The sequence below is a fragment of the Leopardus geoffroyi genome, chromosome E1 (assembly GCF_018350155.1).
Source record: "Leopardus geoffroyi isolate Oge1 chromosome E1, O.geoffroyi_Oge1_pat1.0, whole genome shotgun sequence".
Taxonomy (NCBI): domain Eukaryota; kingdom Metazoa; phylum Chordata; class Mammalia; order Carnivora; family Felidae; genus Leopardus; species Leopardus geoffroyi.
In genome coordinates, this window is record NC_059330.1 from 58,792,912 (window position 1) to 58,810,374 (window position 17,463).

The 17,463-nt window shown below is 61.3% G+C and overlaps 1 protein-coding gene and 1 long non-coding RNA gene across 5 annotated transcripts; one reads left to right on the forward strand and one right to left on the reverse strand.

Annotated features, from left to right (window-relative positions):
* Positions 1–543: 543 nt before the first annotated feature.
* LOC123604085 lies at positions 544–2,795 on the reverse strand. Its single transcript, XR_006715215.1, has 2 exons — positions 1,082–2,795; positions 544–946 (listed from the first exon to the last, which is right to left on the reverse strand). It is a non-coding gene; the product is annotated as an uncharacterized LOC123604085 (long non-coding RNA).
* Positions 2,796–7,829: 5,034 nt separating this feature from the next.
* ENPP7 (ectonucleotide pyrophosphatase/phosphodiesterase 7) lies at positions 7,830–15,968 on the forward strand. 4 transcript variants are annotated; one of them, XM_045489772.1, is made up of 8 exons: positions 7,830–7,956; positions 8,036–8,329; positions 9,504–9,649; positions 10,819–11,445; positions 12,096–12,311; positions 12,357–12,405; positions 13,011–13,104; positions 15,281–15,968. In XM_045489772.1, the coding sequence occupies exons 1-7, from the start codon at positions 7,893–7,895 to the stop codon at positions 13,091–13,093; spliced, it is 1,479 nt and encodes a 492-aa protein (XP_045345728.1). In that variant the 5' UTR covers positions 7,830–7,892; the 3' UTR covers positions 13,094–13,104; positions 15,281–15,968. The 4 variants fall into 4 exon arrangements, with proteins under 4 accessions (XP_045345728.1, XP_045345726.1, XP_045345725.1 ...); XM_045489770.1 differs by having other exon boundaries at positions 12,096–12,405; positions 15,253–15,968; XM_045489769.1 differs by having other exon boundaries at positions 12,096–12,405.
* The last annotated feature ends 1,495 nt before the right edge of the window (positions 15,969–17,463 follow it).

Below are 17,463 nucleotides of genomic sequence, written 5' to 3' on the forward strand. Positions count from 1 at the left end.
CTGAAATGAGTGGGAATTATTTTCTTTTCTTTTTTTTTTTTTTAATTTTTTTTTTTCAACGTTTATTTATTTTTGGGACAGAGAGAGACAGAGCATGAACGGGGGAGGGGCAGAGAGAGAGGGAGACACAGAATCGGAAACAGGCTCCAGGCTCTGAGCCATCAGCCCAGAGCCCGACGCGGGGCTTGAACTCACGGACCGCGAGATCGTGACCAGGCTGAAGTCGGACGCTCAACCGACTGCGCCACCCAGGCGCCCCGGGAATTATTTTCAAAATTACCTTCTTAGTCCTTGCTAAACTTCTAGAACTATTTTAATATTTCTAAAACGGGGCGGGAGGGTAGAGGTTTTATGACTGCGATTTCAGCTTACGTGTCCTTCTCACCCTTGTCTAGAAGCCCCTTACACAGAGCTGGGCCTACGTGGGGTTGTCCACACTCCAGAGAATTGTCTCTCTACCTACCAGACAGAATTAGAATTCTCTGACCTAGTGCCGAACCCCCCTTAACATCCTTGGCATCTCAGAAAGGCCCCGGGATTCCAGGGTTTTTTTATTTTTTAATTTTTACTCGTAGAAAAACACACGTAGCACGAAATTCACACTCACGTTGCCGTGCGACTGACCTGCAGAACACTGTCGTCTTTCCAAAGCGAAAGCCTGTCCCCACGAAACACTAACTCCCCGGCCTCTGCTGCCCCTTCCTTCATTCCGCCTCTGTGAATCTGGCGACCGTAGGAGCCTCACATAAATGGAATCTTACACTGTTTATCCTTTTGTGACTGGCTGATTCCACCTGGCATCGCGTCCGCCCGGTCCGTCCGCACGGTACCAGCTGTCGGAAGGCCCCTCCTGCTCCAGGCTGCGTAAACTCCATTGCGTGGACAGACCCTCAGCCGATGGTGGACACCCGGCTTGCTTCTGTGTTTCAGCTCTTGTGAACTGCCACTGTGAACACGGGTGTGCAAACGTCAGCCCCGGTCCCTCATTTGGGGAACCAACCTGCCTGCCTCCCTCCCTCATTCATTCATTCATTCACTCACTCATTCATTCACTCATTCCTACAGACACACAAACTCATACCTACAGAGAAGGTGACCAGTGGTTCGGCAGGACCCGTGGAGCCCCGTGGAGGACAGCTCCCAAGTTGGGGGGGAGGGGGTGGGTCCGGCCGGCCCCTCCTCCAGCTCGTGAAGGAGAAGGCGGCTCCGGGGAAGGAGGGTGATGCAGGGGTCCCCCGGACACTGGGGACCCACGAGGGGCCGAGCACACAGGTCCTGAAAGCCCCGCCTGAGAACCTGGGTCTTGTCCCTTCCATGATGGAATCAGGAGAGGGATGGGAACAGTCTTGCTTTTATAAAACTTCAGAGGAAATGGAAATGTTTTTCCAGGAGAACGCACAAGAGGGCCCGAAGCTGGCAAAGTTACAAACTGTGTCACTCGGCGGGCTGAGATCCTGGGGCAGGTGGGCATCAGCACGGCGGTGCCCCCCACCCCCCCGTCTCCCTCCCCCATGGTGGTCAAGCCCACTGACCCCAGGAAACAACCTGGTCTCTTCAGGGACCTCACCCTGCAGGGCCATCCCACCCACAGGACAGACCCCGCTCTTCAAGGCAAACTGTCCCCACAGCCCCGAGCCCTCCCACCCAGCCCCCCATCCTGGCGTCCGAACAAGGCGGCCCGGCTGCCCTATCTCAGGACCCGACCTCCCTGCACGCCAGGAGGGAGGCCTGGCGGGGAGGGGACAGCCCGCGAGGGAGGGGAGCACCCCGCGTCCCCAGGGAGCACTGCTAACCCACAGCACATAATCCTGTTAAAATATTAATCCTCATTTAGCTGGAGGCGAGGTGGCCGCTGCGATAAAGCTCCCCAGTGGTAATAAAAGGCAGCAGCAATTGATAAAGTGGATTGTGGCACTAATAAAATACTGCTGTCGTGAAGGTCGGGTCAGGCCCCAGTCATCGGGCACAACCAGCAGTGGGCAGGTCCCGCCCGCAGCGGGCAGGGTGGGGAGCGCCTCCCACGACAGCGGGGGTGCTCGTCGTGAGGGCGGGGGGTGGGGGGCCTCTCCAGCACAGGGATGGAGGGAGGCTGCTCCGCTCAGGTCCTCTTCCCCACGGTGCCCCCCCCCCCCCCCCCGATGGCGGCGGCCCTTTGGGAAGGAATCGCCAGCCTCGGGCCACCGTCTCTCCCGGCAGGACCGCCACCAAGGTCGCAAAGGTTGTGGTGCCCCCTGGCGGCACACCTGCTGAGCCCAGGCCTGTCTGTGTGTGGCTCCTGATGGCCTCCCACTGCCCGCCAGACGTTTGTCCCAGGCTCAACGGCTCAGCTTCCCCCCCCCCCGCCCCCGGACACGAGGAAGAATCACCCCATCCGGCCCCAAGCCAGGAGGGTCACAGGGCCTCCCGAGATGGCACAGGTTCAGGGACCCTGTCTGGGAAGGGTGCTCGGCCACGCCCCCGAGTCAAATTTTCATTCATCTCCTTCCTGATGGCAACGCTCCTCTCCAGCTTAACTGCACCATCGGGCCGTTCTTTGTCTCGTGTCCCCGAGAGCACGCAATGTGTCAGCAACAGCCCCGCTTTCCCTCCGCAGGGCGTGGACTGGGCGTGGGGAGACCTGTTAGAGCCCGGTTAGCCGCTTGTCACTGTGGAGAGCGGGGAGGGTGGATGCGTGACTTCCACACTTCTCCACGGAGGGGACAGCCCACGGTCGCGCCCACCCCGTCACCGGGCGTCCGGGGCCCCTGGCGGCAGCAGCCCAGGAGTACGTGGCGGCCGGACAGGGAGACGGCGGTTCCTGGGTTTTTTTTTGTTTTTTTTTTAATTTTTTTTTCAACGTTTATTTATTTTTGGGACAGAGAGAGACCGAGCATGAACGGGGGAGGGGCAGAGAGAGAGGGAGACACAGAATCGGAAACAGGCTCCAGGCTCTGAGCCATCAGCCCAGAGCCCGACGCGGGGCTCGAACTCACGGACCGCGAGATCGTGACCTGGCTGAAGTCGGACGCTTAACCGACTGCGCCACCCAGGCGCCCCGGTTCCTGGTTTCAAGACATCGCTCCAACGGCCGCGCGGAGACAGAGGAGAAGCGAGGACATCCGTCAGGGGTCCAGACTCTGCCTGCGCCACCCACGCCTTCTTTCCTTCACCCCCACTGTGTGCAGGGCACTGCAGCCGTGTCCCTAAGCTGCTCGTCCACCTGACGGAGCCGGGGAGCCTGGGCTTCCGGGACAGCTGGATTACGACTTTACAAGTAGTTCCTCGACACCCTGCAGCAGGGGCACAACCACACCCAGCCCCTGACCTCTAACATCACCTGCCGATAAAAGGAACCAGGCTCCCTGAGACATGCCTGATTGTAGGACGGGGGCAGGAAATACATGAGATGTGGTTGCCGGGGAGCAGGAAGTGCTCAGAGAAAGTGACGGGCACGCCAAAGGGACACCGGAGGAGTGAGAGGGCTCCCGGCGGCCTGGGACAGACCAGCACAAATCAATCAGGCAGCAGCGGGTTATAATCCACAGTGTGAAACAAGCATCCGCGAGTCTACACGGGTATGAATTATTGAACAGGTTAATACATGGGGAGAAGAGACAAACGTCCTGCTCAAAATTCCAAATAATTTCTGTAGATACTCTGTCCCCAAGGAGGGGGAGCGTGGCCTCTCAGTCCTCAAGTGTGGGTAGCACACGGTGGCCTTCCTTCCAAAGAGCAGAGCAGGCAAAGAGAGTAAGAAGAAAGTGGAGACACCTGCAGACTCTATCTTGGCCAGGTGATCAAGGTCACAGCACCGTGATGAGTCACATTGATGGGATGTACCCTTGATAGGACATAGTGGGAATGACACTTTATCTCTGCGCCCTTCCTCCCCAAAACCCATAACCCCGGTCTAATCAAGAGATAAACGACAGATAATCCCAACGGAGGGAAATTCTACAAAACACCTGACCAGCACTCCTCAAAACCGCCAATGTCATCAAAAGCAAGGGAAGTCCAAGAAACTATCACACCTGAGAGGAACACAGGCGCTAGGACGATGACACAATGGGACCCCGGTACAGAGGTGGGACAACAGGGCAAGCACCGAGGAAATCTGAGAATACGGAGTTGTCGGTACTGAATCGAACAATAACTTATGAACATCGCTCATGTGTTATGCAAACATACCGCAGAATGTAAGATGTTACTAACAGAGGAAACCAGGCCTAGGGTATGTGGGAAGTCGATCTTTGCGAGGTTTCCATAAACCTAAAATTGCCGTCAAAGAGTTTATCGTAAAAAATGTTCTCCCTAACCAAAAACATGATAGATATTTGCATACGTTTTCCCTCCACGCATATTTATTCACCCAACAAATACGGGTTCGGTGCCTCCTCTGGGCTGGCTGGGGCCAGGCTCTGGGGATACAACCATGAAAAATATGGCCAGGCCTGCCTTCAGGGGGCTCCGGGTCGACCGTCTGCCTGAGAAATGACCGGTGTGCAAGACAGCGGGGAAAGTTACAAGAGGTAAATACAACTGGTCAGTACCTATGAAAAGTAGATTCCAGAATATACGTTCCAAGACACATACGCTGAAAGATACAAAAAAAACAAACAAACAAAACTGATGAAGCCCTAAGACCCAATGACCTTGAGCAGTGGTCAGAGATGACGAAGAAACTGCACGTGGGAGCGGACAGAATAAACTGTGACTTGGAAAATCTCATCACACGCCCGTCAAGCACACGAAAGGAACACAGAATAAAACCCAGTGGAGACAGTGGGGCAGAGGAGACACCACTCGTGGCTGGTGGGACCGGCAGCCAAGAGCTCAGCCGTTCTGACCGCGACGCAACTGTTAAGGCCCAAGCAGCCGCATCCCAGGACCCCTTCCCAGGTAGCGGCCGGAGGAAACACCGGGAAAGTAGAAGGGGAAGTCAGCGATGTCACCATAGTCACAGCTGCACTATTTTTAAAAGCAGTCAACAGCCCCAAAGCCCGAGATAGGGTCCCAAGTGGCTGGTGCACCCACGGCCCGCAGACGTGGTTCAAAGCAGGGTTGTCGAGCCTGGCTTCAAGGACCGGCGCCTCCGTCTGCTGAGCGACCTGAAACCTCGCTCTGCCTCAGTTTCCCCACACGTAAAGTGAGGACATTACGAACTCCTGCCTTCCAGAACTATCTCCACGCTTGAATGAGATCCTGGGTAAGTAAAGCCAGTGCCCTGTCACTTCTGGTTCCCGTCAGCTAGCACACCCTCTTTTTGTTGAAGTGTTCTAGGAGACCACGGAAGGAAAAGGAAACTGATGGAAGGGTGACCCATGAGATCCAGGAAGGGAAAAAAAAAAAAAGCCTGCTGAGACATTGAGACGACAGGGAGCAGACCTTTTCCGCCATCTCCAGGCCAGACCCAGGCAGGCAGCAGAGGGTGAACAGGAGCCTTGAATCCACACCCCCGCCCCCCCTCCCCCGGACGGGGGTCAGCAGAAGAAAGTGCCCTGTGACAACAGGTCCTCGAGGCCTCCGTCGCTCGCACCCGCCGCCAGGACCAGCGCTGGCCCCAAGCCCCCCCCCCCCCAATGTCCCGGGCCGGACCCCTGAACCCCCGCGTCGGGCCCACTTCCCTCCCGCCTCCCCCCTGCCCACGCAGCAGCCTGCATTTCAGGTCACCTCCCGGCTCAGACCCAGCAAGGCCGCCCAGAGCCTGGGAATGGATCCTGCTGAGCCCGACAGAAAACCAAACAAGGAAACAGAAGCAAGACAGGTTGCGCGCACGACTCGCAGCGAGGACGCAGGCGACAGGCCACGCGACCCAGGACTCCCACGCGCACCCCGGGAGACCCTCAGCGCGGGCCTGGGGAACCCGCGGGAGGAACGCTCCAAAGAGGCTGGGGCTGTCACATGACATTTTTCTTGCATCCTATTGGCCATAACGGGGTCACATGGTCAGACCTCGCTGAAGGGGATGCTGGGAAGTGTAGTCTTTATTCTTGGCAGCCATCTTATTCTGGAGGTCTGGAAGAACAGAACGTAGAAAGACAGCTACCCCAAAACCCGGGCTCCTCCATGGCCTGCCCCTCTAGCCTCCAGCCCGACCTCGCCCCTCCTCCCCCTCTCCGCCCTTGGGAGCCCCGGCACTTCTTCCCCTGCACGCCTGCCCCCCACCTGGAAGGCAGGCTTTCCTGCCCACTCTGCGGCCTGGATGTCAGACCCACGGAGTAGCCCTCCTGGGCCTGACCCCACACGGGTGTAAATGAGGCCCCGCTGTTCTCTCCCAGGGCACCTGCACCCACTCACACACAGCTGCCGCCTCCATCCCTGGAGCTGGGGCCCCGCACCACACTCCCTGCACCTGCTGTGGCCTGGCCCACCACTTGGCAGGCCGCCCGTCGGCGCTGGTTGTAGGAGTCTGTGCGGTGCGCCTGTCCGGGATTCCCAGACTCCGGCAGACGGGAGAACCTCCAAGGCCGGTTGCTGTGTGGGGATTCCTCCCCAGGGTGTGTTTCAGTAGGGTTCCGGGGGGGGGGGGGGGGAGGACCCTGGTATCTGCCCCCGTGGAGGAGGCTCTGATGGCCTCTGTGGTGGTGAGCTGGGCATCGCTTGGCGAGAACATCTTGCTGCAGCCGCCAGAAGTCAGGCCTGCTGTTGACAGGTTTGTAGGTGAAGAAAATTTAAATCAGGACATACTACCCACTGGACACCTCCACTCGGGCTGCCCGCGGGCACCCCCAACACGGGGTGGCTAAAATGGAATGCTGGTTTCCCTCCACCCGCCATCTCCCCCACGTGCAGTCAGCCAGCAAGGCCTCCGTACTCCCCTGGCATCTGTCACCGCCACAGCAGCCACCCTGGTCCGGGCCACCACCCCCTCCTGCCCAGACACTGGCAGGCACCTCCCTGCACGGATCCCAGCCCGCCCCTTCCTCAGGCCTACCCTCCTGCAGGGGGAACACCTTGTTTCTTTAAAAACCATCAGGTCAGGGGCGCCTGGCGGGGGCTCAGTCGGTTGGGCGCCCGACTTCGGCTCGGGTCACGATCTCGCCGTTCGTGGGTTCGAGCCCCACGTCGGGCTCTGTGCTGACAGCTCGGAGCCTGGAGCCCACTTTGGATCCTGTGTCTCCCTCTCTCTCTCTGCCCCTCCCCCGCTCATGCTCTGTCTCTCTCTGGCTCTCAAAAATTAAAAAAAAAAAAAAAAAATTAGATCAATTTTGTCCTTCCCTCGGTTGGCTTCGCCCTGACCTGCACAAGAATGCCCGACTGGGTACTACCACAGCCCCCCAGGCCCCAGGCCCCGCCGCGCCGCCCTCTGACCTGCCCCTGGCTCCCACCCACACGATCCTCTGGTGCGGCCCTGGCCGGCCACCTGTTCTGCTGCCCCTCCCCAGCCACGTGCTCCGTGTCACCCTCCTGCCTGCTTTCTTTCCGAGAACCTCACTATTTTACTGATGTACCTGCCCGCTCGTTGTCTTTTGTGTGTCCCCAACCAGAATGAAAGGAGCCAGGAGCAGGTCTGTCTCCCTCACTCTGTGTCCGCAGAACGGAGAACCGTGCCCGGCTCGTAGAACGAGCTTCGTAGGTACGGAGAGGGGGAGAGAGAGAGACAGAGACAGAAACAGGGACAGAGAAGGGGGCTGCACACTGAACTCAGGGGTCCCTCTCCCGCGTGCACCCACCCCCGTGAGCGCAGGTAATGAGGGAGCCCCCTCTTCCGAGTCCTCTGGGGTCAGGGCGAGCAGGGCACCGGGGCCGAGAGCGCCTAGGAGAGGTGGGGTGGGGACACAGGCCTTCTGGAGGGAGTGGCCTCCTCTGCAATCCAGGCCTTCGGGACCGGTCCCCATCCTCCCTGTGAGGACACACGTGCACGAGGTGGGAGGAGCACCCAGCCCAGGAGGCTGTGCCGGCGATAAAAGCGAATGCCGCGTGAGGGCTGGGCCCGGGTGGCAGGTGCGGTGACCAGGGCCGCTTTCCGAGACACAGGTATGTGCAGGTCTTGTGTTCAAGGAGGCACAGGGTCAGATCGGCCCGGCTAACCCTGGGACTTTGCTCTGCTCCTCAGCAGGAACGAGCCCGGAGGCTTTCCTGTCTGAAAAACCCACCATGGGACGCTCGGCTGTCCTCCTCGCCGTGGCCCTGGCCACCCTCCTGGCTCCGGGGACAGGGGCTCCCGTCGGCAGGAAGGTCTCCCGGAATAAGCTGCTGCTGGTGTCCTTTGACGGCTTCCGCTGGGACTATGACCAGGACGTGCCCACCCCCAACCTGGACGCCATGGCACTCGACGGGGTGAAAGCACGCTACATGACCCCGGCCTTCGTCACCATGACCAGCCCCTGCCACTTCACCCTGGTCACTGGTGAGCGTTGGCCTCGGGTGGGGCCTGGGGCTGGGGAGGGGGCTGAGCATCCAGGGGGAACCAACAGAAGGCACCCAGTGTATGCACAGAGCCCTGTCCCCCCGGGGGGCCGCACGGGGACAAAGGTGACCCCCAGGAGGGGATGCTGTCACTGGGGAGACACAGCACGGCCGGTGACAACCGACACAAGGCACAAAACTACCCAGCCGTCTCGTTTTAAACGGTGACCCCAACCAAGGTGGCAACCTGGGAGGGCTTCTGGAGGTGGTGAGTGTGGCTGGGTTTCAGACAGGCAGGCAGGAGAGATGAGCCTGAGGCTCCCTGCAGTCCCCGCCCCCGAGGTCCCCTCGAACCCACCGTCGCCCTATTTAGGCTGGGAGTCTAGAATTCAGGTGTCAGCAGGGAGACTCAGGGGGCCCTTCCTGCCGCTCCCCGCTTCCTGCCCGTCGGTCCAGCCCCAGCCGCCCCTCCCGCCTGTGCCTCCCCTCATCTCGTGAGGATGCTTGCCCGTAGACTCAGGACCCACCCTGACCCAGACTGCCCTCAACTTGACCTCACTAGTCGCATCTGCAAAGACCCCGTCCCCGAGCAAGGTGACACGCTGAGGCTCTGGGGGGACGTGACCTTGGAGGGGGGACCCCATTCCTTACGGACGGTTCACCCTGATGCCAGCATTCTGTGACCACGGCTCCCACTGCAAACACCTGCACGTCACCTGCGTCCTCAGTAGATCGCGGACGGGGGTGCGGGGGAAGGGGGCACACTCTTCATCGTCCCTCCTCTTGTGCCTTCTGAGCGCACGTGCGCGTGTTTCCCGTGCAAAAAGTGAACTTTAGAAAATACCTCGTGGATAGAGCTCCGCTGGGAGTTCATTTAAATTTCTGCCCGGGATTCTGTGTTATGACCGGGCCATTACTGATTAATGAGTTCCCTCCTGAGAGCCATCTGGGTCCCTCCCAGGCTTTGCTAAAACCCAGAGGCTACAAATGACGTCCCCGCACGGGTGGGGCTGCGCTGTGTGCACATTTAGCCGCAGGATAAGTCACCGGCACCGTGGATAGAACCTCTGGGTTGGGGAGGATGTGCCTGGGACCCCAAACCTGGGCTCCTGGGGGGCGGCACGTGAGAAAGCCCGCCCACCTCCCACCTCCCCTCTGCTGCCTCCTCCCCACAGGCAAATACATCGAGAACCACGGCGTGGTTCACAACATGTACTACAACACCACCAGCAAGGTGAAGCTGCCCTACCACGCTACGCTGGGCGTCCAGAAGTGGTGGGACAATGGCAGCTTACCCATCTGGATCACAGCCCAGAGGCAGGTAATGCCCCCACAGACGGCAGTCGGGAGAGAGAGGAAGGAAGGACCAGGCCCAGAAAGACCTTTCGAGACCCACGCTGGCCCGCTCCCCGCCCTGGAGTCCTGGGCTCCCGGCATAGAGGGGCCTTGGGGGCGGTGGGTACCGCCCTGCCCAGTCCTCCCTGGAGGCCTGGGACCGAGCAGGGCTGCTCCGTCCTCCCGCCGGGAGGGAATACTGCACCCCTGGACCCCTGGCAGTGGCAGAGGGGTCCCCACGGGAAAACTAATGTCACTCGACCAAAAGGCACATAACAATGAAACAGCCGGATGCCTTTCCCCTTCCCGACTCCTCTCAGGGCTGGGTGGCTAAGTTCCAGAGGGAGGAAGACAAAGTAAGAGGTGGGTTGTAGGGTTGAGCTCGGGGAGCTCACCATCCTGCAACGTCCTGGGAGCTTCCTGGCCCCACCACGGGCGTGGTTTCTAGTCAACAAGGCCCAACGGATGCTTTCAAGATGAGCCCAGGATGAACTTCGGAGCCTACACCCACCTTCTAGGCCGGGTGTCCACTCAGGTCGGAGTCCCTCCGCTCTGGAAGGAGCTACCCGCATGCCAGGCTCACTCACAGAAAGCAGGGGCCGAGAGCCTGGCCTCTCGCGGCGCTCGGTCCAAACAGAAGGGCGCAGGGGGAGCGGACAACCGCGGGCACGTGGTTGGGGGGCCAGATGGATCTGCAAATAAAGCAGCCATCGATTTATGGAAAGGCGGATGGGTGGCCAGGTTGAAGGCTGCAAGGGCAGGCCAGAGGACACGGGGGGAGGACCTGGACAAGAAACCTGCGGGGAGGGGCCGGGCTCCAGGCCAGAAGGGGAGGGCCGTCCGTCCGGACAGCTCAGCCTCGGGGCAAGGGCCTACGGCCGTAGTGATGATGAGGACGCTGCGTATCTGGGAACATGTCTATATCCATTATCACACCAGTGCTGAGTCCACGGGGCACCTGCCCTCTCCTCTATAAAATCGGTATCGGCCCTGGGAACGCAAGATAAGAGTTGTAAAAGGGCTTTCCCCAAAGAAAGGCCCACGCCTGCAGCAGGTACAGGGCAGAGCGAGTGGGCAGAGGGGAGGGCAGGGCCGGGCACAGGCGGGGGCCCAGCCCAAGGAGGCCCGCGGCTCCCACGCCACCTTCCCTGGCAGGGCCTAAAGACCGGCTCCTTCTTCTACCCTGGCGGGAACGTCACCTACCAAAACATGGCCGTGACGCTGAGCCGGAAGGAAGGCGCCCTGCATGACTACGGAAACGAGGAGGAGTGGAAAGCCAACATCGACACGGTGATGACCTGGTTCACGGGGGAGGGCCTGGACCTGGTCACGCTCTACTTCGGGGAGCCCGACTCCACGGGCCACAAGTACGGCCCCGAGTCCCAGCAGAGGAAGGACATGGTGATGCAGGTGGACAGGACCGTGGGCTACCTCCGGGACAGCATCAGGAGCAGCGGCCTGGAGGACAGCCTCAACCTGATCGTCACCTCCGACCACGGCATGACCACCGTCCACAAGCAGGCCCCGGACCTGGTGGAGTTCCACAAGTTCCCCAACTTCACCTTCAAGGACATCGAATTTGAGCTCCTGGACTACGGGCCGAACGGGATGCTGCTCCCCAAGGAGGGCAGGCTGGAGAAGGTGTACGAGGTCCTCAAGGACGCCCACCCCAAACTGCACGTCTTCAAGAAGGAGTCCTTCCCCTCGTCCCTCCACTACGCCAACAACGCCAGGATCACCCCCTTGCTCATGTTCAGCGACCCCGGCTACGTCATCCACGGGGTGAGCTGCCCGCAGAATCACGGCTGGGGACGGGCTCCCTCACGGGGCCGCCGGGCCTCCCTCGAGTTCCGTCTCCCACCGGCCCCCAGTTTGAGGGGCGCGGGCCGCCACAGGCACATACCCATCACCATGCGGTGGGAGTGCGTCTGTCCACGTGCACATGTGTGTACGTGCGTAAGATCCGTGTGTGTGCTTCGTACACGTTCTGGGCGCGTGCGTGGACATACATGTACGTGCGTGTGCATGCGTGGAGGTCAAGGTGTGGGAGGACCGGCCAGAGGGAGGGAGGGAGGGAGGGAGGGACGAGGGCAAGGGGCCCACTGTGCCATCAGCTGAGAGCCACGGGATGCTGGAGGGAAGCCAGATGCAGGCCGGGAGGGGGAGTCAGGGAGGGGGCGCTGGTGTGCACAGGGGCCCCGGGGGCCAGCGCCACCCCGCGTCCTTGGGGTCAGCGCCTCTGTCACCAGGCCTTTGCTGAGGCTCTCTCTTGGGCCGCGGATCTTTGGGGGCTCAGAATTCAGAGAACCTCCCCTGCCCCTACGTGTGAACGCCTTCCGGGGGTCCTCTGCCGACACAGCGATGCGGCTGGCAGAGAGGGCGGGGGTGTGCTTCGAGCCCCGCAAAGACTCGGGACCTTCCCTCCTCGGCAGAGACTGAGCGTGCAGTTCAACAAGGGGGAACACGGCTTTCACAACAATGTCACAGACATGAAGACCATCTTCCGGGCCGTGGGCCCCAGCTTCAAGCGGGGCCTGGAGGTGGAGCCCTTCGAGAGCGTCCACGTGTACGAGCTCATGTGCAAGCTGCTGCGCATTGTGCCCGAGGCCAACGACGGGTCCCTCAGCGTCCTGCTGCCCACACTGCAGGAAACCAGCCACGGGCCCCTCAGCACCGTGCCGCCCACACTGCAGGAAACCAGCCACGGGCCCCTCAGCACCGTGCCGCCCACGTCCCCCTCGGGTAAGGTGCTGCCGTCCGCTTGCGCCCGCTCTGCGCCCAGGCACCTGCAGACGGTGTGCGCGCGCCTGCCCTGCCCTGACCAGGGGTGGCCGTCAGCCGTGGGGGGCCGCCTTCTCCTTCCCCGCCCCAGACTCTGGAACCATCTCGAGGACCCGACACCACGCAGCGCACTTTGCGCATCTGGGGAGCGGCACAGGAGGGGAGCAGCCTTGTTGGGGGCGGGGAGACTGAGGGCCAGGGAAGTAGGTGGTTTGCCCACAGGACAGGCCTCCTGGTGAAGTCCACCTCCGGGCTTCTGATGCCACATGACCTATTGTCCCACATGGCCACGGGAGGGCTCCTTCCTGGATCGGCCTCCCCCCAGCACACCCTTACCCCCCCCCCACCCTGACCCAGCCCAGGGACAGACAAGATGGTCGACCCCAGCAGGGGCCTGGCTGGAGGTGGGGAGGGGCTGCTCAGCAGGGGAGGGGCCGTGGTGAGAGATGAGGTCAGGGGGCTCATGGGGGGGGGGGGTGCAGAGGGGACTCGGGCCACCATGGGGGAGTGGGGGAAGTGATAGGCTCTGGCTTCCCTCACTCACCGGATGCTCCAAATTTCCTCAGGGTTTGCCCTCGTGCCACGTGGCTGGTGCCCCTTGGTGATGGGACTCTCAGTGGCTACGATTCTTCTGGCCAAGGTCGCATAATGCCGCTCAAGGTCAGAGGCCCAGGAGGGGAAGGGAGGGGGGAGGAGGGGAGGCAAGAGGAGGGGAGGGGAGGGTGGGACCGTGCTCCCTGCTGCCCCAGCCCGATGCCCCCACCATTGACCTGGGCCCCCTCACTGGGCAGAGAGGGGTCAGTCCTCAGGACCCTGCAGGCCCCTTCCAGCTGCCCTGCTCTAGGCCTGGAGCAGGTCTTTCCCAAGCAGACCACCCATGACACTGGGACCCTCCCAGCCTCCTCCCCACCCGGCCACCTGCAAGTCTGTGCTGTGCCCCGGGACAAGGGAGAACTCAGAAGCCTTGGGGTTTAGGTTTGTGGGGCAGGTCCTGGGACACACAGGGAGCAGCCAGCCCAGAGGACTCAGCTTGCTGAGCGATAGCCCTGCCTGGTTTCTGCCGTGTGGTGCCACAGCCCTCCGGCCAAAGCAGAAGCCAAATCATTCATTCATTCCCAGACCACACGGTGGGAGCCTGTTGGGTGTCCCGGGTCTGGGAATACCAGCCAAGACAGTCTGGGCCCCACGCCCCGGAGTTTGTAATTTAGGGGCTGCCAAGGGCAGACAACGGGCAGAGAACGAATCAGTGGGCAAGACGACTGAGACCATCTAACGGGGGAGGGGGAGACCTAAATGAGGAGGACGGGCGGCCATGCCCAGCCCAGGGGGATGGGGTTCCAGGAGCGCAAGTGAGAGCCCCTGGGCGAGACTGCCTCCTTGAGTTTGTGGAAGAGAAGGGAGGCCTGTGCTTGGAGGCTGGTATTGGAGGAAGGGGTCCACGATGAGCGCAGCACGGACAGAGGGGTCCGGAGCTGCCTCACGGGCCGCGGGGAGCCCCTAGCCGAGGGACATGGTGGGGGGAGGGAGCACCTGATTCGACACCAATGATCAAAAGAACACAGGAGGCCAGAGCGTGGCCAGTTAGGAAGGTCCCGCAGGGGTCCAGGCAGAACACCTTGGGGACAGAGTGGAGATGATGTAAAACGGACGAGTTCACAATACCTTTAAAGGGCCTGACTTACAAGGTTTGTTTCTGGAGGTAAAGAAAATCGAGACACAAAGGCCGTGTCTGCAGCTCAGGGTCGGGCTGCCCCAGAAGGGCCACAGTCACTCACTGAGACGTGAGGAGAGACAGGGACCAGTGGCAGCTGAGATAGGAGGGAGGCCAGAAGGTAGAGGGGCTGCAGAGGAGTGGGGGGGGGGGGCACTTGCCACTGAATGGTAGAGCTGGAGGGAACCAGAAAGATCATTTTAGCCACCCCCTCTTACCCAGACAGGACGCTGGAGCCTGGGAAGTTAGCGGGCTAGTCCAAGATCACCAAAAGGGACTCTGTCTGAGCACCGGTTTTTAAATCCCTCGTCTGGAGTACTTTCCACTGTGTCCATCACTAGCTTTCTGTGTGCAGGGGGATTGGGTCCTTGAAGTGGGTTTTCCGGCACGAGACGGTGATTTTATAAGATTCCCCAGCCCTCCAGCCGAGAGGGGGCTCAGACTTCACAGGCAAGGGAGAGGTTAGAGCACCTGACTCTGCTCATCGTCCCAGGGAGGTCTGCCCCAGAAGCGTGCTAGCAAACCCGCTGTCCGGCCCACCAAGCCAGTTTCCAGCCCCAGAACAAGGTCACAAACGCCAGGTTGGGAAAAGCCTGCAGAATCAGCCCTCACAACGGAGTCGGCGCCCAGCCCAGAGCTCGGAGCCCTGGAGACAACCTGCCCCATTGGGTTTGGCATCACAGCTGCCGAATCCAGTTCGGAACTACGGCTGCTGTCTCGTAGGCCATTTTCTCCGCTCCAAAGGCAGTGCCCAAATGATTTGCCACACGTGGCCGCCCTCCACTGCGACCTGCGTCCTCCTCACCAGGCTTGACAGCAGGGGAAACCGAGGCACCCTCGGGCTCTCCCCACTTCTGGGTCTGCAGGACCCCCCAGCCAGGCCTAGGAAAGTGCCCCCACAAGCCATCCCCTACCCCAGCCCCGCCCCCACCTGCAGCCCCGCGTGCCCTCCGGGGTGGGGGTCAGCTGAGGGTCAGGAGTTCCCACGGGGGACCTTCTCAGTCACAGCCTGACATGAGTGTCCAGGCCACTATCTGCCCAGCCCATTTCCCACCAGTCCCTCCCTCCCTGCAGCCCTGCTTCCTCTTCTCCACCAGACCAGCCAACAGACAATTATTCTTCCAGGCCCGCCTCTTCCAGGAAGCCTCCAGAAGCTGCCCTCTCAGTGCGTGAGTCCGCTGGACACGGATGGGCCTTTAATCCCAACTTGACCACAGACCTCAGTGTCCCCACAGCCCCAGCTCATGCTCAGTCGTTCTGGTGCTGGCAGTGGGGCCCCTGCCCAGGTCCGGGACGGCGCAGGGTCCCCCTCCCCTCCCCTCTCCCCCTCTTCCCACAGGCCCCGCCCCACAAGCCGTGCCGTCTGCGGCCACGCGGGGGCGCGCGGGAGCCCCGCGCGGGAAGGTCCGGCGGCCCGGCTCCAGCTTCCACCCGGGGCGCAGGGCCGGTGGCGGGGACGCTTTGCCTGATCGAGTCCGCACGCCGGTCCCCGCCGGCTCCTGCTCCAGGGGGAATGAAGGACAGCCTAGCCGCTGCAGTCACAGTAGCCACCGTGGCTACAGGCCTTTTGCTCCAAAGCCTGCTGGGTTTTCTTACAGCCCAACCAGTTGGCCCCAGCGTGTGATGCATTCCCAACAACTTAGGACGACTAACCACCCCTCACCCCCACCCCCGGGAACCCATCCGCTCTTCCTGCGGGACAGGCCCTGGTTGGCCTTGCCAAGGAGAGGTGGCACAAGGGGTGGGGCGAGAAGGCTTTTTGTGAACTGACAGGGAACCACATCATTGCTCAGCCAAAAAAATAAAAGTAATTTAAAAAGGCGAAGACGTTGCAAATAGTAGACCCCCCCACGGGTGGGCGTGGGGGAGGGGGGAGAGTATGTGTGCGTGTGTACGTGTGTGCGCACGCATGCGGGCACGTCTGCACGTAAATAAACACCCTGGAGCACTCCCAGGAACAGGGGAGCACTGCCGGCTCCAGAGACGGGCCAGGAGCGGGAGGGGTGCGGTCCGCCACGCCGTCCCCTGCGCACTGCGCCTACCAAAGCATTTCCGGACCATGCACTCAAAACCTCTTTTAAAGAGCAGGGCTTTGGAGTGACAACTCCCACTCCAGTCTGTCCCCCACTCACAAGCTGTGACCTCGGGGCGCAGCCTCAGTGTCCTCATCGGAAAACGTGAGGGGACGAGGAGATGCGTACTTCCCTGAGATCTGCCCAGGAGAACGCTGGGAGGCAGGGGCCCCCCAGGTGAAGGCCGGGCGGCAGAGACTGCGTGTTACAAATCCGGCTGTAACACTGTGTGACGCGACTCCGCAGGAGGGGTTTGCGGGACCAGACGACCCCTTGCCTGTGAGCCCCCCTCCCCTCCCTGGGCCTCATCTACCTGTGACTGGGTCCCCACCTTCACCTCCAGGGTCCATCCCAACCCACCCTCGGCAGCCGCCTCACCAGCTGCCCGGAGCCGGAGTCCTGCCTTGGCCTCACAGGCCCTGCATCCAGGCATTTCCCCAGAAGGAACGCCCCACCTCCATCAGAGCCTACCGGGCGCAGGATACCCAGACCAGCCTGCCAGCCCACACACCAGCTTCTGACTCCGGACAGGCCCGAATCCGGTCTTGGCCCCGGGGAGTCTGCCCATCTGGCTGGAGGGGACCCGGAGGGGGATCCGCGTGCATTCACAGCTGCCGAGCACGGAGCACCCACGGGGGCCTGTGTGACCACCACGACCCACAGGCCCCCGAAAGACCCCCAGCCTGCCTCTGAGAGCCCACGGTTGGCTGCTTTGCAGAGGATGGGCCGACAGACACTCTAAGGCTCGTCCGACTGACTTTTTCAAAGAGAAAAGAAAGAAACACGATCCGGGCTTCGTGCCGTGAGGCTACCTTTCTCATTTGTGCAGTGGTGGGGACCGCCCTGCGCCCGGTGTGGCCGGGGGCGACCCAGCCCCAGCTCCCATGCTCAGACCCTCTAATGCAATGCTGGGCAGCCCCGCGCGAGTTGCTGACCACTGGGCCGCGTCCCCCCTGTCAAATCAGGAAGGTGAGTTACTGTTCGCAAGCTGGATCCGGCCCACGGGAGGCCCGCGAGCTACGCTTCAGGCCCGCGCGAAGACGCGCGGAACAGCGAGGAGTCACGGCTGCTCTCTTTTCCATTCGCCTCCAAACGTTGCTTCTCTCGCAGGAAGTTTCGGGTCGGGGACGCTAAGCCTTGAAGCACCTCGCTGCTATAGTGCCCAGAGGAGCCAGGCTCAGGGCGGTGACGGGCCACCCCGTGGCCGCGATGTTATACATGCGTTGTCCCTGATTT